Source organism: Maniola jurtina, chromosome 6, assembly GCF_905333055.1.
Source record: "Maniola jurtina chromosome 6, ilManJurt1.1, whole genome shotgun sequence".
NCBI classification, from domain to species: domain Eukaryota; kingdom Metazoa; phylum Arthropoda; class Insecta; order Lepidoptera; family Nymphalidae; genus Maniola; species Maniola jurtina.
In genome coordinates, this window is record NC_060034.1 from 10658886 (window position 1) to 10682584 (window position 23699).

Sequence of the window (23699 nt, forward strand, 5' to 3'; positions counted from 1 at the left end):
ACATTAGTAACTTAGTGCTAGTCACTAGTAATAAAGTATGCACAGAACATTACCCTAGGCGGGAAAGTATGTATCTAATAATACTTGTTGCTCTCGTGCCTGTAAAGGCCTTTAAAATACGGACAATCGAGTAAGATTTTACACGTTAATAATTCAATAATATCTAAAGAAACGATTTCTCAGATTACTATTGTTACTCTCATTTATTTATTTTTCCCATTTTATCCTATTTTTAAACAACAAACAATAAAATAACAAAAACAACAGAAAAAATAACAGAAACAACAGAAAAAATAACAGAAACACAGAAAAAATAACAGAAACACAGAAAAAATAACAGAAACACAGAAAAAATAACAGAAACAACTAAGCTAATAATAACTATTGTTATTATTAGAAAGTCACGGTATTTTATAAAATACCGTTAACACTTTCAAATATCGATATGAGCTCGGAAATGAGAATGGCAGCATTGACGCAATGCATGCAACCGTGAACGATGTTCGTCTGTGGAATTAAAATATATAATCTGTATTTGGACCCAGATTAAAAATTATTTCTTTTTTTATTCCAATCCAAAGAATTAGGCTCCCAATACACGTCAGGTATTTTCATCCGGTCCGGTTACTTGAAGGCACTCGATACACGTCTGATTCTTGCATGAGGCTTATTCTGGAACTCAGTCGTTTCCGAGTGATCATTCCAAGTATGATAATAAAATGTGAAGAAATATTACTTTTCGCTTTAATTACCTACCTAATATTCCTAACTATGTATAAATGAGGCATGTATTTGGAAACTGAATTTTTTAATGATAATTTGTATAGTATTAGGTATAATAATCAAAACGAAAAACAAAAATAGGTGAGGCAAGTGTGTGAGTAATATTTCTTTTTCTGTTCAATGTCCATTAACATCCATGTTTCTTCCAGTATTTCAAAACAAACGTCTTCCCAGGCTAATAAATCTTTCTTCTGTCTGTCGTGGTACTCGGCATTTCGTATGTTCCACTGATAAATACGTTTTTCTATAGCTACAATAAGCCACTCAATTTCATAATTTTCCATTATTTAAACCCTTTTTGAGCCACAACGATACGTCCGTCTAGAGTCCACGCTAGAAGCAACTGGCAAGCCGGAGAGAAAAACCAGACATCTATTTCATCTCTAACGTGAATTAGGCAGACCGCGCCTTCAGGCAATCGGATCTACAATAAAACCTGAGACACCTGACGGCAGCTTACGGCTCGGATGAGCGATCAGGCTACCCAACCGGACGTGTATTGTACGTTCAAACAAATGTATGGCTCCAATGCCTTCAGGTAGCCGGACCGGACCGGACCGGATAAAAAACCCTGACGTGTATTGGGAGCCTAAATGTTCATATCAACTAATCCAAAGAGTAAAGAGTATGAAAAACCTTATGAAAACTAATCGACCGAAGCGGCGGCGGTGCGGTGATTTAGCCGGAGCTGCGATGCATTTAACAGCATTGAATATTGTTCAATAACGGAAAAGCGGTTTATTGTAATTTTAGATCCGGTGCATTTTAAGTTCTTTACATATTAAGAGCAGTGCACTTGAAATAAAGTTTTATTTGGGCGATACTTTCTATTCAGCTGTAAGTTGTTTTTTATTTAATTAATATTATGGGACTTTTCTTAATACATAATAACATAAAGTGACTAAAAACCGTTCTTCTAACTCATTTCTAACTTTAGTATATTGCATTTTACTTTTTAGAGAAGCCAATAAAGTATTTTCAATGTAAGAAAGGTCTACAAAAGTCACACAAACATAACCATGAGCGCCGCCGATATAAATAAAGTAGACAACGAAGATGACAACAAAACCCTGGATAAGTTGCAAATTGAGGCAGAGGAAAAGGAAATGATGTTGAAAGTGGAACATCTCGCCGACGACGATGTAGAACTCCGCCACGACGAAGGCCCAGTCAAGACGGCGCTCTCTGGGGATATCACGGAACAAGGGCGTGAAGTTAAACCAAAATTCATACCAATTGGCGCCATTAAAATGCCCGGTTTCTTTACAAGAAATTCTGACAGGGAAAAGTCTAAGGTATGCACTTAAATTTTGCTTGTGTGTAACCCCACTCAAAATAAAAAGTAGCTTTTGCCTATCTCCAAAATGCAAGCTTCCTTTGTACCAAATAGTTGAAAGCCACAACCTTACCCGTGTGGATTTCATTTTGTTCTATGGGAACTCTTTGATTTTCCAATATAAAAGGTAACCTATTTGCTCCTGAGATACAAGCTATCTTTCTACCAAACTTCAAAAATGGTTAAACAGACTGGTTGTAAAAAGCTAACAGACAAACAGACACCCTTTTACATTTATAATATAGTATGAACATGCCTACAGTTAAATACAATTACATATATTAGACATTTTATCAACTGTCCTAAATTTTGTAACTATCTGCAGGAAGAGGAAGCAATTGAAAAAGACACTGATAATGAAAAGAACCTGGACAAAGCTGATGATGAAGCCAAATCCAAACAGCGCTTCCAGTTTTTACAAGCTTACCCGTTTACCAAGTTTCTTAAGCAGACTCCAAAGAAAAATGGTTTGTTGGCACAAAAAAAAATATTACTTGCTAGATGATGCTCACACAGCTTTAGATTTTTAAAAATCCAAAAAAAAAAAGACTTTTGTGCTCCGTGAATGTAAGCTATCTCTGTTCCGAATTTTGCCAAAAACGGTCTGTCCATCTGTCCGACAGCGGGCTGTATTAATTCATGAACGATAACAGGTAGAGTATTGAAATTTTCATAGAATGTATATTTTATTGCCCCTTTATCAACAAATAATAAAATTTTTAAAATGGCAGCCATGTAAATGAAGAAAAATTAAATAATACATAATTTTGTACGATGGGATGGAACCCTTCATGTGCGAGTCTGACTTGCACTTGACTGGTATAATTGTTTATTTTTATTTTTCAGAGGGTGAAAATCCTGGACAGAAAAAACGTTTAGGAATATTCAATGTGATGTATCCAAAAATGTTTCAAAGACGTCCTGCAGAGGCTGCTGAAGCCACCCTCGCATCTATGGAGACTTTGGAAGATAAAGTTGACACCCCTAATGATGGAATGGAGACTGTCAAACTGGATGTGGCTGTTAGTTCAAAAAATTTATTATTTCAATAATATCAATGACACCAATTTTTTGCTGTTTTTGATGATGCCCGTGATGATGCTTTTATTTAGGTTTTTAAAACTTTTGGATCTTCCAGGATTAAAGCTCCCTTTGTTCATTTCCAAGATGCAAGCTATCAGTGTATATTTGTCAAAATCGGTTTAACGAATGGGCAGTGAAAACTAAACAGACAGACAGACAGACATACTTTTGCATTTATAATATTTGTATGGATTATAAAAATTGATAATACCATAATACCAAAGTTTTATTCCATTGATATCCATAATATCAAATAAAGCATAATTTTTGTTTCAGGATGAACAAGATGGAAAAGTAGCCACAAGACTGCCACTAAAAGAAAGAATTCGGCAGAAGAAGTTCATTATAGGTAATTGTTAATTACACCATTACTTTTTAGATATTTTTTGTTTTCTTTCTAGCAAATTTTTTGGTATGTAGAAGTAAAAATTAGGGGTTAAAATATGAAGTTGCCATTTTATATTGAAAAATGAAACATTTTTTTCCAAAACAATTTAATATTTATTAAACCTCTACATTTCTGCCATCTTGAAGGAAGATTATTTATGTTTTTGTGAAACTGGGATCTAGACTACGAAGTCTATGAAGGCTTTTGTGCCACTTCCTGAGAACATAATTTTTTTCTTTGCAGGAAGTTATCCAAATTATGGAAAAAATAGTAATCATTTGGGGATAGGCCTGGCGAGTATGGAGGATGACATATGGTTTCTAACTGCAGGTCTTGTAATGTTAAAACTGGTGTGTCAAGCAGTGTGAAGTCTTGTGTTTTATGGAGAAATTGTTCCTCAGAGAATTTCGCCATCATTATCCAAAGTGCTTCACAATAGACATTTGTTTGCACCACCAATCTCAAAAATTTATAGTGAATTACACCAAGACTGATCAAACAGTTATTGTTTTCTATGAGTAAACTGTGCTTTAGGGCAGAAGTTGTTTTGACTCAGGCCGTTAGATTTTTTGCTTGCAGTTATCATAGTAAAGAATCCACATTTCATCACACATCATAATTCTTTCCATCTTCATTTCTGTATGTATTCATCAAGCTTTAACTATATCATCTAGCTAAAGTTCATTCATGAGACGCCCATTTCTTATTTATTATTTTGCCAATTTGGTGTGAATGAGTCAATGTTGTGGTTAAAGCAAACCATGGCAATAATTATATGTTTTTGTTTGATAAGGATTGGCTTCTGCCATTATATTTTTTAAATAATCGTTATTTACCTTAGTGCCTACTGCACCAGTTCATTTTTGTGTTCATATTATTGGTTGGTATTAAAACAAAAACACACAGTGTGTTCTTTAGTCGTATCATCTCCAAACATAGCATTGAACACGGTTTCAGTAAACCGGCAACTTCATACTTTAACCCCTATTAACATTAGCAAGTTGTTTCGCAACTCTTGTAAATACATATATCGACAATTGACGGCTTTTTTACTGTATTTATGGTTATTTAAAAGAAACTTATAAAGAGCGAGTAAGGACATGATAAAAAAATTGACTTTTGACGAAAAATTATTTTTATAGAAAATTACATGATCTACAATTTTTATCTGATATATTTCATGATAAATACCGTTTAGCTGGAAAATGCAAAAATCCCATTTTTGTGAGTTCAAATAACTTTTTTTGCAAATGTAGGATCGATGGGAACTTTTCACAATTCATTCATAATGGTGTTCCCAACATTTGTACCAATTTTTAGCACTATGCGAATGATTGTAACCTTGAATGTATATTTTGACCAGCCTAAATGCTACTAAATATCAATATTTTTGTAATAATAGATAGTTTAGAATTGAGACGCAAAATAAATATGTCTACAAAAAATGTTGTAGATGATTTAATGGTGTGCGGAGTGACCGTGCTGGTGTTGCTAGCGGTCATCATCGGGATAGTGATCGGCGCCCGCTCCGGCCCGCCCCTGGAGCGCCCGCTGCGGCTCGGTCGCTTCATAACTACACAGACTTCTTGCGGACTAGTTGAAGGGTGAGACCTACACTTTACGGACAAAATTATTAGCAAAATGTATAGCAGTCTTTAAAATTGTCGTTTATTTTACAGTATTCTCGATGATGGGGTCTACAATTTCTTCGGGATACCTTATGCTACTCCTCCAGTGGATGAAAAGAGGTTCACTTATGCACAACCCTTGAATAAATTATCGATGTGTTGGAACGGTACTCTGGAATGCTACGAACCGGCTCCTCTGTGTCTACAGTTTTTGGAAAATGGGACCACGGTGGGCCACGAAGACTGCTTAACTCTGGACGTAGTCACCCCTCATGTGAGATACGACTCCCCGCTGCCGGTCGTCGTGCTGATAGGTGCCAACACGCTAGCGGGCGGCATCAGTCCCGCTCAACCGTCCGCTATGTACGCGCGTACAAAGGAAGTCGTTTTCGTTCGGCCTAATTTCAGACTCGGTTCTTTCGGGTTTTTAGCTCTAGATATCCTATCTAACTCGAAATATCCGCCGACATCCGGCAACTACGGTCTCAGTGATTTGATCGTGGCGCTGCAGTGGATTCAAAATAATATTAAACATTTCGGAGGCGATCCAGAATCCGTAACACTGTTCGGGCATAGAGCCGGGGCGACCCTGACCGCCGCTCTGACGACCGTACTGAACGCCCACAAACTGTACTCCCGCGTGTGGCTCTCGTCGCCGTCCGTCATATTCCCCGGGAAACCTTTGGAGCAAACTCAAAAGGACAACGACCAGTTCAAACAGATCAGCAAGTGCTACGACGTCGACTGCCTGCGTCGCTTGCCGCAGCTGGCGGTGTTGAGCGCGACGCCCGACACGTGGCTGGGGAGCGATGTGAGCACCCTGCCGACCTCCGACGAAATCAAACGGTCGTGGCTAGTGCTCGACGGAAAGTACCTCCGGACTCACGCCTACGAACGTTGGGACGCCCTGAGGGAAGCTAAGAATATCGGCAAAGAGAAGTTGTTCAAACCGATGGTGTTCGGCACGACGGAACACTCCGGGCACTCGGAACTGCTGAGAATGAAGCACCTGAATTGGACAGCCGAAATCGTGGAAAGGATGGTAAACGAGAGCTACCTCGGACAGAAGAACTTGACGGCGGAGGTGTTCGCGCTGTTCGACAAGTCGTACGCGGGGCTGGTGGAGCTGGTGTCGGCCGTGCGCACGCTGTGCCCGCTGGTGAGCCTGGCGCGCCTGCGCCTGCGCGCGCCGCTGTACGTGGCGCTGGGCGCGGGCGCGGGCGGCGGCGCGGCGGGCACGGGGCTGGCGGCCGTGGACTCGGACGTGCAGGCCATCCTCGGCAGCTTCGACTCCGTCATGCCGGAGCAGCGCCGCTTCATGGCGGCCATCCAGCAGCTGTTCTACTACTACGTGTGGAACGGACGCCTGCCGGCCGAGCACGACCTCATCGCCGTGGGGCAGGACGCGCTGCCGCTGCGCGGCCTGCCGCAGTGCGACCTGCTCATACAGAAGGACGTGGTGCCGCGGCACGCGCACGTCGATTGAGTAAACACTCCAATCAATCCGAATATCTTTACTTTTCGTTGTGTGTCATTTTAAACTTCTGTATTAATTTTTTATCTAACTGATCTTTTTAAAGGTTTGATCTTTTTCTTGTAAAACTAGCTTTCTCTGTACTTACGATACTCGCGTTCGCCGCTCGGTCCGTAGGGGCACGCTGTATTAATCTCTATGATACTCAGATAGTTTTTTTATACTGAGCTCAGTTCAGTATTGTCTTCGATTTTTCTAGGAATAATTTAATAACCGATACTGATATGGACGTTATTCAATAAGGTCCATTATCGTAAGTCTTTATCGGTTGATAAGACCGGTAAAGGGTTGATAACCAAATAAGACTGATTTTCGAAACCATCAAATGCAATGATCTCATGTCAACATTTAACCAGTCGCGTAAGTGTAATTTATACCACCTGAATGAAAATTAATGTAATACTTGTAGTTAGTTTTATTACTTTTATAACATAGGGTATACTCATTGTAAAATAGATTGATAAGAGTCAAAACTCAAAAATGTTTAAAATAGTGATTCCAAAAACAAAGACCCCAATTTAGTCTTTAGTAGTGTAATAAGATAATATTCATATCTTCAATAATAGTGATTTACTTTAAAGTCTGATGATCCAAAGAATAAAATGTGGATAATTTTCTACTGATTTATGATAATGTAATGTGTAGTGTTTTTATATTGTCTTGTGTGAAATAGTATTAACATAACATAAGTATTTTAAATCCAGCATTGTTCCCAAGTACTCTTGCCATATTATGTATTAATATAATTGTATTGAAATGCATTTATCAGGTTTTGGATGTATTTTTTACGGCTTAGGGCGTTTGTGCACTCATTATATTCGTACCTATACGGATCCGTTACGAAAACGAGTGAGTGCACAAATGCCTTTAGAATGAATTTCGTTGTGCAGCTATAAATGAATCTCAAATCGAAAGTTAATGAAATTTTGTATGGGTTTTTGATCTCCAGTGATTGCACAAGACTGCCATTTTGCTTTATGTTTCCATTCAACTTCACATGCTGTGTGTAATTCACTTTTTTAGAGTAAGTAGTATTGTAGCTTCATTTCGTTAATTGGTAGTTATCTAAAATATATGTATGAGGCTGTAAAACTTTTTTTATTGCTTGGAAATAACCTACTCTTCCTTGTAATCCATACTAATATTATAAATGCGAAAGTGTGCCTGTCTGTCTGCTACCTTTTCACGGCCCAACATTGTAACTGAGGCTACTTTTTATTCCGAAAAATCAAAGAGATCCCATGGGATGTAATAATCAAAATCCACGCAGACGAAGTCGCGGACATCATCTAATTCTGGTATATTATAGTGCGCGTAAAATAAGTACATAGTCCAATCTTTACACGAAGCGTATGATAGTGCATTGTACAAAAACAGATCTGAGTCAATCTTTAATCTAACTACCTATACTTGAATTTACAAAAAATAACGTAGATTACGTATTGTAATAGTATTAATATTAATAAATTAACGTATATTAATAGAATTATGTATTAGTATTTGGTTTTGGAAATGAAGAAAATTCAGAAAATTTTGTTTCAAATATTTATTCAAGACAAGTCAAACATGATTCCTAAGAAAAAACAAGACGATTCTAGCGTAAGTACAAACTATGTTTCAACTGGAACGTTAACAAAATAATAAATAAACGACTATCGAAAAACAATTTTCAGAAACTAGGAACAAATCAATATGTTAAACATTAGGTATTTGGATTACAAAAAAAACCGTGGTCACAACAAAATCTTACAAAGTAAAAATAAAGCAATATCGTTCATCAAAATAATATTGATAACATTAAACAAAGTAATTAATGATTACGTTCTCGCAAGGGCGAAATCACAGTTTGGACGTTCTCCTTTCCAATTTTCATTGACTTCCGAATCACGGAAGGTGACTTTGGTTTCGCTTGGCTTTGTTCCACATCCTTTTTCATTTTATCCATAACAGATGTCTGCTTGGCAAGGGCCATTGTCAACTCTTCATTCTCTTGACGCAGGAGAGACAGCTCAACTACCAACGACTGTTGGTCTTGAATCTGTCGATAAAAGTATGAATGAATTAATGAATATACTTTTATTGTACACTACAAAATAAGTACAGAAAAAACATACAAAGCACGACAGATTATAGGCAGGTAGGTACATAAATAGGGAATACATGGTTGATAGAATTAGTATTCCTGGATCTTCATCACTTGGTACTTCATTTGTGATTTATATCTTTTTGAGTGCAGCAGTTTAATAGATTTGGCGATTTAAATTCAACTGTCATATTATCCACATCCTAATAGACAACAGTCGCTTCAGCTTGCGATAGCGGATGTGGAGCTTATTGTTTATTTATCTCGCATATTAAAAAACGGTTAAGTGCGAGTCCGACTCGCATACAATGGTTCCGTAACATATACAAGGAATATATTTTTTTTAGATTTTTATGGCAGCTATTTTGAAATTTTTGTTATTTGTTGTTAAGAGGCAATAGAAATATGAATTCTGTAAAAATTTCAACTCTGCTTATTACGGTTTAAGAGATACAGCCCGCTGACAGACAGACAAGTTTTGTAATAGGAATTCGGTTACAGAAAACCATAAACCTACCTTAAATACCCTAAAAACTTGCTATTTAAAAATGTACCTCAACACGTCTTAAAGCCTGTATTTGAATAGCGAGCAAAGAGTCAATGCCCCACTTGTCACTGCAGCAAGCGGTTGTCGGGTTTGAACTTGGTGAACTCATTAGACAGCAGGAGCAGCGCACGCAATTCTTCGCTCAGAGTCCGCAAATTGTCATTGAAAAATGAGTCTAAACAAACAGGCTTAGAGTTTATATTTGAATGGATGTGGCGTACCTGTTGCTGTAGCGAGCGGTTGTCGGTTTCGAGGCGCGCGATCTCATTGGCGGCGTGCGCGAGCAGCGCGCGCGACTGCTCGGCGGCTGCGGAGGCTTGTCCCGCGTGTTCCTTCGCCAGCTCGCACAGAACGCGCTTCTTTTCCACCTAACAACAAACAATCCTAACTTGGAACCCTAGCACACAATACTCTTAGGCCGCGATTACACCTGTAAGTTTTACTCACGTACGAATAAATAGCTTATGTAATTGACAACAAAACTAATGTAATGTTGAATATGTAGGTATGTAATCTAAATGTTAAATATACTTATAAGTGTTTACATTAATTTTGTCCTGTAAGCTACTTACTTGAATAAAACTTACAGGTATATCCGCTAGCATACGGGAGCCACCCCCTCTAATAAAACAACGCATAAAAACATCATTATTTTATCAGGGTCAGATAAAATCCATTTAGGCTGCTTGTCAATTAGGGCGAAGATGAATGGAGACCTGGTGCTTCAACTAACCTAGGTGTGATAAAAACTAAAATGTTATCACTTGACCGTAATAAACCTGATTTGAACATTTCTCATATCAGGTTCATCAGTAGACAAGCAGCCTAATGCTCTCAAAGTTACATTTTTCAGAGATTAGTCAGAGCAGAGGTAGACATTAAAGAACTGGATAGCTAAATCATTGCCTAGCCTAATCTTACCTCGTCTCTCAGCATTTGAATTTGTGAACTGGATTCCTTTTTAAGCAGTTCTACATCTTCTATTAGTTCATTTTTTATGGATCCCAGCTCACGATAAGCCTCCTTCTCCACGTTCTGCAAACTCTCAATGAGAGACACATTGTGTTCAATAATTCGATTATGTTCTTTAGCCAAAGCTGCTTTTGATTTCAGTATATTTACGAGAGCTTCTTTGTATTCATTACATTCCAGAACTGTGTTACTCAAAGTATTTTTGTAGCCAGCCAGTTCTGATTCTAATAATTCTTTTGAATTTTTTAATGCTGCAACCTGATTCTCTAAGTGTTCTAATTCACTATCCGACTCACGCAAGCGCATAGTCAAAACTTGAACTATGTCTCTGGTTACAGAAAGAGACATTTCAAACTTGTTTTTTTCTTTAGTGGTCTTATCAACTTCAACAGTAAGCTTATTAATTTCGTTTTCGAAATTGATACTCCTCTTTTTAGATTCCTCTTTTATATCTTCTAGCTCTTCGCGTAAATTTCTTCTCTCAATCTTTAGGGTCTCATTATCATTTTGCATATTTATGATTTCTTTATGTAATATTTGATTCTTTTCTTCATTCATGCTCACCGAATACTTCAATTCCTTGATTTCATCCTCAAGGCTCTGTATGTCTTTTTGTTGCTTTGAGCAATGTTCTTGAAGGTGTCTGCTTCTCTCTTCGAACTGTATCTCACACAGTCTCAGCTTTTCACTGGAGGCCTCGTTTATTTGATCCAATTTAGCTTTCATTTCTTGCTCCTTAACAATCAGGTCATGTTGCAGTTCTTGTATTTTATCATCCTTCTCTTTAATGATTTCATTTTTTATTGTTTCTATTAATGTGTTATATTTTTGTTTTAATATTTCTTGGTCAACCTTTGATTTAGCCAAAATAGCTTGTTTTTCTTCATCCAGTTTCAATTTTAAAGTTTCTAATTCAGCTTTATATTCACGTCTAATACTTTCGTTAGCTTCTAAAGCTAGGGCATGATGTCCTTTAACCATTTCAAGTCTTTGGCGAGTTTCTTCCAGACAAGACTCCATGTCTGTTAGCTTTTTTTGTAAATCTGAACACAAACTATCCCTAATGGTTATGACTTCTTCAAGAGATGTGAGTTCAACTTGTTTGCTGCTGACTTCTTCTTCTAACTTCTCGCATTGCTTCTCCAACTCCAATATCTGATTTTGTAACTGATTAATTATATCTTTGGATTGGTTATTACTTTCCAATGATTGATTAACTTCAGTGTTATTTTTGTCATCATCTAATTTTAGATGTCTAAATTCTGTGCCTAATTTTTGGATATCAATAGAATTCCCATTTTTAGTTTGTTTAAGCATTTCATGTAATTTGGCAATTTCATCTTTGAGATCATCAATCTGTTTATTGTATTCAGATATAGTGTAATCTTTATTTCTGAAAAATTAACAATATTATTTATTGAAACTTTTTTATATTATGTTTTATACCTACTATTATACTTACCATGAATTTAAGGGTGCCTTTAGTTCAATTTATTTATTTTATGAAAACACACATGACGGAAAATACATGTATAAAACACTCAGACCTTAACTGTATCTAATGAAACATTTGATTGACACCCAGGGCGGCCAGAGTCAATCAAATGTTTCATTAGAGACAGTTAAGGTCTGAGTGTTTTATATATATTGTCTGAGACCCTAGCCTTAAAGAAACGTATACCTAAAGTCTTTTGATTTGTTGTGGGTAAATATTTTCCACTTTTTTAAGGATTCCTTAAGCAAATAACATACTTAACATAATTTGTAAAAAATACCAACCTAACTTCAACTTCATGAGCTTTGATGAGGTCATCTTGGAATTTATTATCACATTTTTTGGTATTATTTTTGGTAGTTGTTGATGGCAAGAGTGTCTTTTTAACGCTGCCTGCAGATTTGATGGGTGCAGCAATAGGTTTAATCGGTCTAGGCTGTGAATATAATACTTTATTATTAATTCTGATATGCAAAGCTATGCTTAAATAAACCTTGCAGGTACAGTAACGAAAAACACCTTTCAAATAGAATAAAATGAAATAATTGTTCATCCAAAAGTTAATAGTCCATAGGAATCTTAGCCCCTAAACTTATAGGAAAGTATGCATCTGATTAAAAATACAAAGGACGGCATCAAAGTGACATAAGATTAATAATAATTCATACCTACATAATCAACAAATACAATAAAACTTCAATAATATATAATAACATTCAAAAAGTTAAATCATCAAGTTAAAATTAAACTCTTGAATAAAAGTTCTTTATTTGGTAACTAGTAAGCTATAACCACATGTTTGAAGATGAAACTGAAATGTTTGATAGTTACTTCTTTGTAAAAGTAATCTAGGTACTCACTGTTTTAAAAGATTTTGTACTATGTATGGAGCTGCACTGTGATTGAGTATCCAAATTATCTTTAGACGAAGTTGATACAGCTTTGGCTGGCTTTGCTACAGGGGTCACTTTCACAGCAGGTTTCTCTATGTCTCGTTTTATTTGAACTTTGGGTTGATTTTTAGTAGGAGCTGTGGGTGAAAACAAAGATTGTTGGCTAATTTAGTAGGTACTTATTGGAACAGCTGTTTTGTACATTTGATTTTTATGTTGAAACTACGCACATTTATTTTAAATCGTTCGCTAAGGTTCGCGAAATGGTAAATTTACATTAATTCTAGTAGGCAGAACAAATTAACGAAATTTAAAAAGCTTTTTATATATACTTTGTATTAATATAAAACTTACCATGAAAATCGAATCTTTTCGCCTTCGAAAACATTATTTGAGAGATATTACTATAATAAGATAATTAATGAAAGTTTAGTCTAAATTATTTAATCACTCTTTAATCGATTATTATCAGTATTAGTTCAACTCAACCCTATGGATCGCGCGCGAAAATGCTTTTTTTGTTTTCATTCAAGTATTGTTGACTTTTGTATAAAATGACCGTTATTTAACGTTCCTGTCAACCACAGATCACTATAAACCAGTCTGCTGTCAACGATATTTTTTCCGTTTTCTCCATGGAGCAATGATTATTTCTCTATGTCGTTTCCATTCAACCATAAAGTATTTTTTTTTCTCTCTCGTCTGGCTTTACAAAGATTAACTAATGTCAAGTTTGTACCTAGTTATTTACAAGTCAGGGAAACTACACAAGTATGGACTTCGACTGTGCCGGCGCTCGCCGCCACACGCGCGGCACCCCTTTAGAGCGCTTCCCAGTCAATTCCACCACCAAAAATACAAAACCCGGCTACTTCTAACAAAAAAAAAACACTCCAAAAAGGCAGAGCACGCGCGCCAACAAACACCAACACAGACGAAGTGATCATAGAGTATAGATTTTAGGTCAGAGACATAGAGAACACAACATACTGTTAAGTTTCTGTACTGCACCCGATTCGAATCCGAGAAAAATATATGCCGGAAATCTGTATGAAGTACAGTCATCACGGGTAACATTGTAAATGTGATTTTTAAAAACCAGAGATTTACCTGGCGGCACTTTCACGGAAAACGGCAAAATTAATTTTTAAATGAAAATAGACACCTTTCCCCCTAATAAGCCATTGCTCAGCAACAATATTTCCAAGTCAACGATTCTCTCGCTATTCTCAAAAATTGTGAAATCAATAAAAGACCAAAAAAAAATTAATACAATTTTATTTGAATAATTACATAATGCAGCTTAAGCTATGCTATCTGTTACATAGATGGGGGTGGGGGAGGCACTGGCAATAATGGGGGCGGAGGTGGTACCCCCATCATTGGTGCTCCAGGTGGTGGAGGCAAACGGATGCCATGATTTTCCCACATTTTCGGGGGTGGTGGGGGCATTCTCAAGGGCTCCATTTTGAATGCAAACTGGAGGAAGAATTGTTTTGTATCTTTATTCCAGTGGGTCCAGAATTTAGAATCATGTTTTTCCACCTCCCTACTAGGCACTTTAAATGCTATTGTCTCATATGGTTCTGCTGCAAAGAGTAAGTATTGCCATCTGCGGTCTGGAGGTTCTATTTTCTGCTCATAAGCTGACATGAACCGATGCCTAGGCTGGACACCTTCAGCTATTTCTGAAATAAAAACATAGCACAAAAATTAGTACTAGCTGTTCACTTTGAGGTGGCCTTTACATCATCCATCTTTCCTGCACGCATCTCAAGGTAAACCCGTTTAGTATGGATAGCAATCCATTTGCATAATTACTTGCGATTGTCACTGCCAAGTTTTTTGTACTTTTGTTACTATGTTATAAATTTTATTGAGTTTCAAGCCATTAGACATCATCTAATACCTTATAGGCTTATTTAATTATCTGCTATAAAATGAAGTAACATTAATACCTGGATAGTCAACTTGAAATAGCAAGCTTTGCTGGCCATTCTCTGGATCCTTCTGCTTGGTAACTCTGTAACCTGGTCGCCCAATTTTAACAAACTTTTTGGGTTCAATTCTCGGCTTCTCAGGAGCCAATTGTTGAGGTGCTTCCTTGGCTTCCTTAGCTGCTCTCCGAGCTAAATTAGCCTGATGCTTTTTCCCTTGAGTATGGGCCAAGTAACTTCCTTCATTGTTATGAAGTGTAAGGCATAATTTACACTCATAAGACCCTAAAACAGCAAGTTTTTGATTGTAAATATTACTTTACCACACTTCACACTAATATTATAAAGGTGAAAGTTTGTGTGTATGTCTGTATGTGTGTGTTTGTTTGTTACTCCTTCACGCAAAAACTACTAGACGGATTTGGCTGAAATTTGGAATGGAGATAGATAATATCCTGGATTAGCACATAGGCTACTACCTGGAAAATCAAAGATCCCACAGGATTTTGAAAAACGTAAATCTACGCGGGCGAAGTCGCGGGCATCAGCTAGTCCTTTTATATTTTTACCCAGGCATCGGCTTCTCTATACCAGTATTATACAAAGGAAAGATTTGATTATTTGTAATCAATAAACTCTGAAACTATTGCATATGAATACTAGATGATGACGATTGTATTAATTTTTTGATGATTTTAGGGATGTATTTTATATTATTGGTAAGCAAAATTAGTAAGTACTTTACCCAAATGATTTTTCATAAAATATGGATCTTTGTTTAAGTCGATGGTCTCCAAAGCGAGTTGCCTTAATCGTTCGCGTCGATCCCGATTGCTTTCGGACCATGACGCTACGCCTCCACCTCCAGTTTTACCACCAGGTCGATTTTGAAAATCCATCTCGGACAATTAGTTTAGCACAGTTTAGTAAGCAGGGTTGCTCAACGTTTAAGAAGAGAAACTATAGATATCATTTAATTCACAATTCATTTACAATTTTAACATTTTTCTTCAAGTCGCAATCAGCCACAATCAATCAAATCAATTTGAAATGAAATGAAATGACAATGACATTGACAAACACAAGAGAATTCACGTTTTTGGCAAATGACAACTGACAGTTGATAGATGACAGACCACAGTTGGAGGGAAGAATGGACAACATGGTTTTTTTTTTTCTCTCTCGTCTGGCTTTACAAAGATTAGCCAATGTCAAGTTTGTAGTTATTTGTAACAAGTTAGATAAACTAGTATGGACCCCGTCTGTGCCGGCGCTCGCCGACATACGCACGGCACCCTCTTAGAGCGCTTTCCAGTCAGTTTTAACAAAAAAAAAACACTCCAAAAAGGCAGAGCACGCCCGCCAGCTAACACCGACACATACAAAGTCCGGACAACATGGTTTAAAATTTAAATCTATGATTGAAGGAGGGAAGCATGTTGGAAAGGATTAAAGATAGAAAAACAGTGGTAACGGGTAACATTAAACGTATCAAACATTATAATTGTTGTGAATTGTACTTGCTTAATGGTCCAAATATGTAATGGAATAAGCCTCGATAGCTTAATGGTTAAAGGAGTGGACTGAAATTCGAAATTCGCTGGTTCAAACCTGTTGCACTATTGTTGTACCTACTCTTAGCACATGCTTTACACTAAGTTGGAGGGGAAGGGGAATGTTAGTCCTATTGATAAACTTCACTAATATTCTTTTTTTTATTTTTGTTATTAGCATGAAAATTGTGAAAAAAATCTGCCAGCAAACGCTTTTTTTAAACTATATTGTAAGAGTCTTCTTTAGAACGAAGAAATTAGCTGTAGTAGGTATTCATGGTATAGTATAATACGTCCATGGTATCGACTAATTTGTGAGTAACTCATGTCAAACCATAACTCATTATTTTGACTAATATCTTAAACTGAACACTTTCTATAAAAGATTTTTATTTAATCCTGTGAAGATGATACTGCCATTGTCGGAATTAGAATGCCATAAGATTACTTTGTCGTATTAATTTACAAATTGCGAAAAACCAAATTAAATTTGAATTTCGCAGGCAGACCCGTCTCATACACCGGATGAGACGAATAAGCCGGACACCAGATATATTACAACATGATTACAACTATGTACTCTGTGTTGACGTTACATACTGACAATTTAGTTTGAAAATTGAAAATGATTGAACTTTGATTGAAAAATAATGCAAAATTATTGTATATATATTTTTTTAATAATACAATTTTTAGGGATGTGATTTTAACTTCGTCCATGGCTTTATCTGAGGGCATACAGGGGGAAATATTTTTGAGTGTTGGTAACACTGAATTCTGACAGCTGACATTTGACAACTTTATTTTGCATTCTTTTCATATGTCAAAATAGGCGGAAGGTAGTGTTTTATATTTTAATCGGATGAAATCTTTTTAATCAATGTGTATCAGTGCAGTTATTATTAAATATCTATTTATATATAAAATAAACAATCACGTGAAATTTAAATTTCTTGCCTGCGAATGAATAATTTAGGTTTTTGACATATAACCTCTTGCTGGAATGTTGATGTGATTTTCTTGTTTTAGGTAGTGTATCAAGATGTTGATGCCTAAACAGAATCGTGTTTCTATTTATGAGTACCTTTTCAAAGAAGGTGTTATGGTAGCTAAGAAGGACTACCATGCACCCAAACATCCAGATCTTGAGAAGATCCCTAACCTCCAAGTTATCAAAGCTATGCAGTCTTTAAAATCTAGAGGTTACGTGAAGGAACAGTTTGCGTGGAGGCATTTTTACTGGTGAGTAGTTTTTGTACTGTTCGGCTAGTAAAATAAATAAAAGTAAGATTTAAAAAATCGTCCAAATATTCCCTTAGGGGGGGGGGTGCATTTCTCAAAAATCGTGAAACATTTTAATTTTTAACTGCATGAATGATTTGCATACAAAGTTCATTGAAAACATATAAAATTAAATGTATTTCCAGTCAAGATGTCACAAAATTGTTCAAAATTTATTCATATTAATTCAGACAATATAATATGAACATAGTGCCGATTCAGTGTTTTAACAGTGATTTCCATTATAAGTATAGATTGATACTGCTACACGGGTCAACTTTTTATTAGATAAACTTAAATTTCCTACAGAAGAACTGTTTAAGCTGAGTAAAGTATCAACACCAACCAACTTTTGTTAGTACATACATATGGCAATTAACAATGTATATGGCAAAATATATAGATGATTTGTTCAAGTAAGCTCCCAGTCACCTTGGACAAAGGCAACAAAGATGTTCAGTTCGCTGATGAACATCTAGACATCCAAAACAAAGCCACAAGACAAAACCTCAAACATTTGATTAGTACTTACAAAAAGTGATTAGGCTTACAAAAAGTATGTAAAGTACAAAAGGCCCTGAAGTAAAATAAAACTATATTGTATAATTTCAGGTACCTAACTAATGAAGGTATTGAGTACTTGAGGATCTTCCTTCATCTACCCCCTGAAATTGTGCCAGCAACCCTCAAGAGATCAGTACGGACAGAGACTGTCAGACGTGGTGCCGGCGTTGGTCGCCCTGACGCCCCCGCTCGCTCCGCTGAAGATCGCTCGGCCTATCGCCGCGCACCTACAGCTCCTGGCGCTGGACACGATAAGAAAGCTGATGTTGGTCCTGGATCAGCTGGTGTTGAATTTGTAAGTTTTGAAATTTATCTGAATTTGAATTCCTTATTGCTGAAAGTTGTGATGCCTTTCCATAATTCATAGGTAGTGGTAAGAGCTTTCTTGGGATAATAAATAATAATGCAGTGGGTTCCCAGACCCTTTTGCTTTGACTGCAAGATTTCAACTTTAAGGTTTAATGGTTATTATCAAATATCAGTGATAATTACTGTATGATGGCTTTAAATATTCTCTAGGCATGGAGGAAACAAAAAGACCAAATTCAGTCAATTTAAACTAACTTCAAAAGCATTAAATCATTTTTAAATTACTCAGAACAAAAAATCAATACATAATTGTTGACAGTTTTTGAAATCAAACAGGCTATAAAAATACTATAAGTTGTAATGGTTCTTGTCCAAGGTGGGTACCAAGCAAGGTACATATTTCATTATCTTGCATTTTTTTGTTATTTTGATACTACTACCATCTATAAAATAAACAGTTCCTATCCCATATAACCTAAAGATTAGTGCAGGGCATCCCTACCCCAATTGCCATCTCACCTGTCGCATACTATGTCATTGTTTACTTATCTTATGTATGAATTTATAATGTTCGTAAAAAGTTATTAAATTCTACTAAATGCATGAAGCCTGTTGATTGACTGTTTGACAATTAGAATATTTATAAAATTTTATTTTGTTACAGAGAGGAGGATTTGGACGCGGAAGGCCGGCACCTTAATTAAGCAAAATAAATATAATTGTCTAATTATTTTGTTTTATTTTACACTGCTAGTAATGGTGACCTTACTCAGCAGGACCCCACAAGTAGAGAATGTAGTTAACTTAGGTAATTTTACCTGATCTACCTACATTTTTCTGTAATATGTGTTCCTGAACTATCCTGCTGGCCAAAGGTTCACTTTAAAAGCAATTATTTTCCACAAGACACATTCAGATTTAAGTTTTCAGTAGAACAAAAGAACTAATTACCTGATCTACCTATGTTCTACTATGGGGTCCCGCTGAGTTTAGAGAAACCTGGTAATGGTAATGCCCATTTAAAACTGATTAAAATTTATATTTTTGTAAAAATAAAAACTTAAACAAATCATAATTTATTAATGTTTTACATTTTGATCATAATTAGATAATATTTATAAATAATGATCAAAGCAAAGTTATTGATTTACAAAGCTGTCTGTACTTTTGGCGGGTCTGGGGTCGGGAACTCTCCAATTTCATCTATGTAGTACTGATGGGCACGGTAGGGCTTCAACTCCCACGGCGCTTGGTCTTCAATATGTGTCAAGACCACTCCAAGATCTTCAAGGGTGGGTACACCTCTGACTACTCTGTCAGTAGTTGCTTCCTGAAACCAGAACCATCACTTCAAAACCAATAGAGTTTAGATAAGGTTGCATTCTTTTTTTTTTTTAATTCAAATAGTGAACACAGCAGGCTAGTCACCTGATGTTATGATGATGTGATGTTGGTCAAGTGATTTTTTTTTATGATGTGACTGTGCTGCAAAATTTGTTTGATTGATATGGTTAAGTCGACAACATGTAGTAAGAACTACACTTAAACTGCAGTAATTGTTATTGCAATCGAAACTGCAATTTAGTATCACACTTGGGTTCAAGGATCTTTTGTAAGATAGTGTAGATCTGAGAGTTTAAACCAACCTCGCTTTTCCATTGTGGATTATAATCTCTACTACATTTACTTATACTTACAATATGTAGAATACTTTTGTTGAAACTAAGAAAGGAAATGGAACCTGCAATTCTTTGCTGAGTGTTTACCTTTTCAAGACTATCCCAGTGCAGACCACCGTAAGGATAAGCTGGAGACAATGCATTAGCCAGCCACACCTTCAGGGGGAACAATATGGGGTCATACTTCATGTCGTAATGGCGGAAGCCCCACTTCTCATCCTTCCGCATAAGCGCGTAGAACCAGGTTACCAGGTCACTAAGCATGTATCGTCTTGGCCTAAAAATAAAAGCACATAAATTATTCAAAATACAATCTGATTTGTTATTACGTTGGATAAAAAACTGGTCAAGTGCCAGTCAGACTTGCCTAGGAAGTGTTCTGCACGCTGCAAAATTATTATTTTTTGTGATGTAACCACAAATTCATGGATTTCGGATTCTTCTATTTGTTTGTTTATTTTTATTTTTCATGTACCAAAAGCGTAGTTACAAAGTTACATAGGAAATGGTTTACTTGTGCTATAAGACTAGTACGCGAAACTACGTGAGACCTGTTGAATGGCTTAACTTGTTGTAAAGCCTTTTGCTACCAAAATGAGAATAGCTGTACTTACTCTACTAACAATAATATTTTATTTACTAAGAATTGATGTTCGCAGGGATTGAAAGTTTTCTGATAGACAATTTCTGGTACAATGTGGCCAGCTCTAAGCTACTCACCCAACAGCCTGATACACCTGGCACCTGGTGTCCGGGTCGCGCGCCGCGGCCAGTATTCCGGCCGCTACATCTCCTACATACACGGGCTGTTTGATCGTCTCTTTGCCGTTCTTGTACAGAGGCATATACCTGCTGTGGAGGCGCCAGAATGTCGCAAACGATCTGCAATCATGATAGTTTAATTATTATTATTAATAGAATAATCTGATAAATACTGACTGGCTTATGCTTCGGAATCTTGAAAACAATAATAAAATTAAAATGATGATTTTGAAGAGTGGAGAAATAGCAATTAACAACCTCGTTTAGTTAAAAAGCTCAGTCGGCAATTGCTTTATTTCGATTTTTGGATTGACTGACAAGGCAGACCAGACTTTTCACAGAAACGCAAAGAGTCGCGGCCGCGCTATAAGGACGTTATCATCGCGAACTCACTGAAGATTCATTCTTCATCCTTATGACATCCTTACAGAGGTAGGTACAATTAAAATTAATTTGAGAAATCCAAAGCACTGGCGAAATCGCGTCGCTCACACCTGAGAAGTTTTTGTGATTTGTTTATCTTTTATGCCAACTAAAGAGAAACAGATTTTAGCTCAATAGGAAGCTACATTTTTTTCTCTTAATTGTTATGGTATTCCTTAAAATATCATGCATATCATGTATTAGTGATTAGTGATTACATTAATTTATTTTTTATATGTTTATACAATGATCACAAAACAAGTTCTAGTCCAATCTGAAGTTGCAACATGGACCATTTGCACAGGTCATAGTTAAAGATTGAAAACAAAGATAAATGCCCAGCTGAGATCTGTTATTGTACAACACAGCCATGCACCTCATATTCAGTTTGGACTACTTGTTTTGCATGCACTACAAAATAGAATAGAAGAAAATAAGAAAAGTTTACCTAATAAATCTGTCTTCTGAGCCATAGATGTCAGAAGCTCGTATGATGGTGGCAGTGGGGAATTCTTCCCTCACTGCACATTCTCCCAGATACTTGCTGACCTTATACATCGATGGCTTCTTCATCACTAATGGCACAGGGTTTTCCTCAGCATTCAAATAAGATAAATGGATAAATCTTTCAACTCCCATTTCCCTGCTGATTCTGTAATTTTATTGTATTTTTGAGATAGGCCTTATAGGACTTATAATAACCATTACCGAAGCATGCATTTTAAAAGTCCTTAGTTTGAATTTAGAAATAGGTAAATCATAAAATTATTTCTTTTATCCATTACTTTTTGTGATTACTCTTATTCCATTTTAACATATGATTTTAAACTCATTATAAATTATAGACAGTATTTTTTAATAAAAAACAGTTATCAGCTATTTTCATACCTAGCAAGACGTCTAGCACCCTCCACGTGAACATCATGGTATTTAAAGTTCTTAGTCTCATAGTCACGCCCAACTAGGTTAATCACAACGTTAGAATAACGTACTGCTTTCGCTATTGACTCTTCATCACGTAAATCAAAGGGTGTAAATAATACTTGACCCAGATCTCCACACAACTTCAATCTTGCTGCATCATAGAAGTCACTTCGGTATGGCAGAATCATCTGTAATTGAACATGAACATGACCATGACAAATGTGAGAGGAGCCTTTTTATGTATACTATTTGCTGCAAGTGTTATTAATAGCTCCCTGTTGTGTTTGTTGGTGTAAAAAAGTACTTAAAACTCAATAAATAATCACACTAATATTATAAAGGCCTTTGTGTGTGTTTGTTACGCTTTCACGCAAGAACTATTAGATAGATTTGGCTGAAATTTAGAATGGAGATAGCTTATACCCTGAACTAACACATAGGCTTCTTATTATCCCAGAAAATTAAATAGTTCCTTTGAGATTTTAAAAAAACCTATATCCACGTGAACAAAGTCGCGGGCATCAGCTAGTTTTAAAATAAATATGATTAATTTTACTGTACCTGAGTGCCAACCTTGCCAAGCCTATTACACACATAGCGACCAACAAATCCTGTGCAACCGAAAACAGTTGCCACGATGCCATTGAAACTGCTGCGCCCACCAGTTCCTCGCTTGTAAGCAGCTAGGTTTGGTTTGCCTTCAGAACTGTATTGAGCAGACTTGATATAAACAACGCTCAAGTACCCACTTTTAGCTGCAATTATTGTAAATAGATTAGTTTTATGTACACGACTTACATTTGATATTTTTATACATACTGTATATACATATTTATAATAGAGTTTGTAAGTAAAATAGATAGAAACCAAGAATTATGTAAGAGGTTGGTTATTGATTATTAAACAGTAACGGATACTTGCGTATTAATTTAGTTTTTAAATGGCTTGCTAACGCTGCAGAAGCCATTTCCAGGCTTTTCGTGGGAGAATTATAGGTGATTATCCCACTATCTGGGTCTTATTTCATAAAATGTTTTTGATATTTTCAAAAAATGATCTACATTGACTCGAGTGACATTATTTGTTATTCACTAATATGTCAAAAACATATTGACGTTGACAGCAAAATGTGTCAAATGGTCAAAGTCAAAGACAAGACGGTCAAAGAGACGTTCGCACCAAGGTTCAGTGCACATGATCGTGACCATATCGTGACCGATTGTAATCAACGCATGACCAACGTGTAATTCTCACTCTCACTGTCAATTTCACTGCCAAATTCAAAGAGTATTTAACACTAGCCAAATTAACTGTCAACTAGAGTTGCCTATCGATAGGCCGTCGATAGTATCAATTGTTTGTTGGTAGAAGTACCACACACAAAATAATACAAACATACTATGTGTACCTAAAAACAATCGATATAATCGATAGTTTTACTCTATCAATAGTCGTCTATCGATAATCTATCGATATTGGACTATGTATAGGCCTTTAAGTCTGTGGTAGAGGCAACTATGGCAAC

At 36.3% G+C, this 23699-nt stretch overlaps 5 protein-coding genes across 7 annotated transcripts; 2 read left to right on the forward strand and 3 right to left on the reverse strand.

Moving 5' to 3' along the window:
- The first annotated feature begins 1444 nt into the window (after positions 1 to 1444).
- On the forward strand, positions 1445 to 7386 carry LOC123866336 (neurotactin). Of its 3 annotated transcripts, none has more exons than XM_045907850.1 (7): positions 1445 to 1627; positions 1745 to 2078; positions 2445 to 2586; positions 2966 to 3141; positions 3479 to 3551; positions 5044 to 5194; positions 5270 to 7386. In XM_045907850.1, the coding sequence occupies exons 2-7, from the start codon at positions 1803 to 1805 to the stop codon at positions 6702 to 6704; spliced, it is 2253 nt and encodes a 750-aa protein (XP_045763806.1). In that variant the 5' UTR covers positions 1445 to 1627; positions 1745 to 1802; the 3' UTR covers positions 6705 to 7386. The 3 variants fall into 3 exon arrangements, with proteins under 3 accessions (XP_045763806.1, XP_045763805.1, XP_045763807.1); XM_045907849.1 differs by having other exon boundaries at positions 1445 to 1620; positions 1743 to 2078; XM_045907851.1 differs by having other exon boundaries at positions 1445 to 1604; positions 1740 to 2078.
- Positions 7387 to 8288: 902 nt separating this feature from the next.
- Positions 8289 to 13334, reverse strand: LOC123866337 (kinetochore protein SLK19-like). Its single transcript, XM_045907852.1, has 6 exons — positions 13097 to 13334; positions 12710 to 12879; positions 12134 to 12285; positions 10304 to 11747; positions 9604 to 9750; positions 8289 to 8790 (listed from the first exon to the last, which is right to left on the reverse strand). Exons 1-6 carry the CDS (start codon positions 13128 to 13130, stop codon positions 8563 to 8565), a joined length of 2175 nt encoding a protein of 724 aa, XP_045763808.1. The 5' UTR covers positions 13131 to 13334; the 3' UTR covers positions 8289 to 8562.
- Positions 13335 to 14003: 669 nt separating this feature from the next.
- Positions 14004 to 15725, reverse strand: LOC123866356 (splicing factor 3A subunit 2). Its single transcript, XM_045907875.1, has 3 exons — positions 15425 to 15725; positions 14701 to 14964; positions 14004 to 14430 (listed from the first exon to the last, which is right to left on the reverse strand). The coding sequence occupies exons 1-3, from the start codon at positions 15576 to 15578 to the stop codon at positions 14063 to 14065; spliced, it is 786 nt and encodes a 261-aa protein (XP_045763831.1). The 5' UTR covers positions 15579 to 15725; the 3' UTR covers positions 14004 to 14062.
- A 1192-nt stretch (positions 15726 to 16917) lies between these two features.
- Positions 16918 to 19113, forward strand: LOC123866360 (40S ribosomal protein S10). Its single transcript, XM_045907880.1, has 4 exons — positions 16918 to 17071; positions 17262 to 17474; positions 18126 to 18372; positions 19051 to 19113. The coding sequence occupies exons 2-4, from the start codon at positions 17275 to 17277 to the stop codon at positions 19084 to 19086; spliced, it is 483 nt and encodes a 160-aa protein (XP_045763836.1). The 5' UTR covers positions 16918 to 17071; positions 17262 to 17274; the 3' UTR covers positions 19087 to 19113.
- Positions 19114 to 19446: 333 nt separating this feature from the next.
- On the reverse strand, positions 19447 to 23275 carry LOC123866345 (NADH dehydrogenase [ubiquinone] 1 alpha subcomplex subunit 9, mitochondrial). The gene is made up of 7 exons (XM_045907864.1): positions 23096 to 23275; positions 22736 to 22929; positions 22139 to 22362; positions 21699 to 21902; positions 20786 to 20947; positions 20153 to 20342; positions 19447 to 19716 (listed from the first exon to the last, which is right to left on the reverse strand). The coding sequence occupies exons 1-7, from the start codon at positions 23139 to 23141 to the stop codon at positions 19534 to 19536; spliced, it is 1203 nt and encodes a 400-aa protein (XP_045763820.1). The 5' UTR covers positions 23142 to 23275; the 3' UTR covers positions 19447 to 19533.
- Between the last annotated feature and the right edge of the window lie 424 nt (positions 23276 to 23699).

Bases quoted from the DNA above. Each gene is read 5' to 3' on its own strand.
- LOC123866360 (XM_045907880.1), top strand. From the start codon at position 17,275: ATGTTGATGCCTAAACAGAATCGTGTTTCTATTTATGAGTACCTTTTC. The intron at 17,475-18,125 runs GTGAGTAGTTTT...GTATAATTTCAG, and splicing joins GCGTGGAGGCATTTTTACTG to GTACCTAACTAATGAAGGTA. The intron at 18,373-19,050 runs GTAAGTTTTGAA...ATTTTGTTACAG, and splicing joins GATCAGCTGGTGTTGAATTT to AGAGGAGGATTTGGACGCGG.
- LOC123866345 (XM_045907864.1), bottom strand. From the start codon at position 23,141: ATGGCTTCTGCAGCGTTAGCAAGCCATTTAAAAACTAAATTAATAC. The intron at 22,363-22,735 runs GTACAGTAAAAT...GTTCAATTACAG, and splicing joins TTGGCAAGGTTGGCACTCAG to ATGATTCTGCCATACCGAAG. The intron at 20,343-20,785 runs GTGAGTAGCTTA...TTTTATTTTTAG, and splicing joins CAGGTGTATCAGGCTGTTGG to GCCAAGACGATACATGCTTA.
- LOC123866336 (XM_045907850.1), top strand. From the start codon at position 1,803: ATGAGCGCCGCCGATATAAATAAAGTAGACAACGAAGATGACAACAAA. The intron at 2,587-2,965 runs GTTTGTTGGCAC...TTTATTTTTCAG, and splicing joins GCAGACTCCAAAGAAAAATG to AGGGTGAAAATCCTGGACAG. The intron at 3,142-3,478 runs GTTAGTTCAAAA...TTTTTGTTTCAG, and splicing joins CTGTCAAACTGGATGTGGCT to GATGAACAAGATGGAAAAGT.
- LOC123866356 (XM_045907875.1), bottom strand. From the start codon at position 15,578: ATGGATTTTCAAAATCGACCTGGTGGTAAAACTGGAGGTGGAGGCGTA. The intron at 14,965-15,424 runs GTAAAGTACTTA...TTGCTGTTTTAG, and splicing joins TTTTATGAAAAATCATTTGG to GGTCTTATGAGTGTAAATTA. The intron at 14,431-14,700 runs GTATTAATGTTA...TTTTTATTTCAG, and splicing joins ATTTCAAGTTGACTATCCAG to AAATAGCTGAAGGTGTCCAG.
- LOC123866337 (XM_045907852.1), bottom strand. From the start codon at position 13,130: ATGTTTTCGAAGGCGAAAAGATTCGATTTTCATG. The intron at 12,286-12,709 runs GTGAGTACCTAG...TTATATTCACAG, and splicing joins GTACAAAATCTTTTAAAACA to CCTAGACCGATTAAACCTAT. The intron at 9,751-10,303 runs GTAAGATTAGGC...GTTTGTTGTTAG, and splicing joins TTCAAATGCTGAGAGACGAG to GTGGAAAAGAAGCGCGTTCT.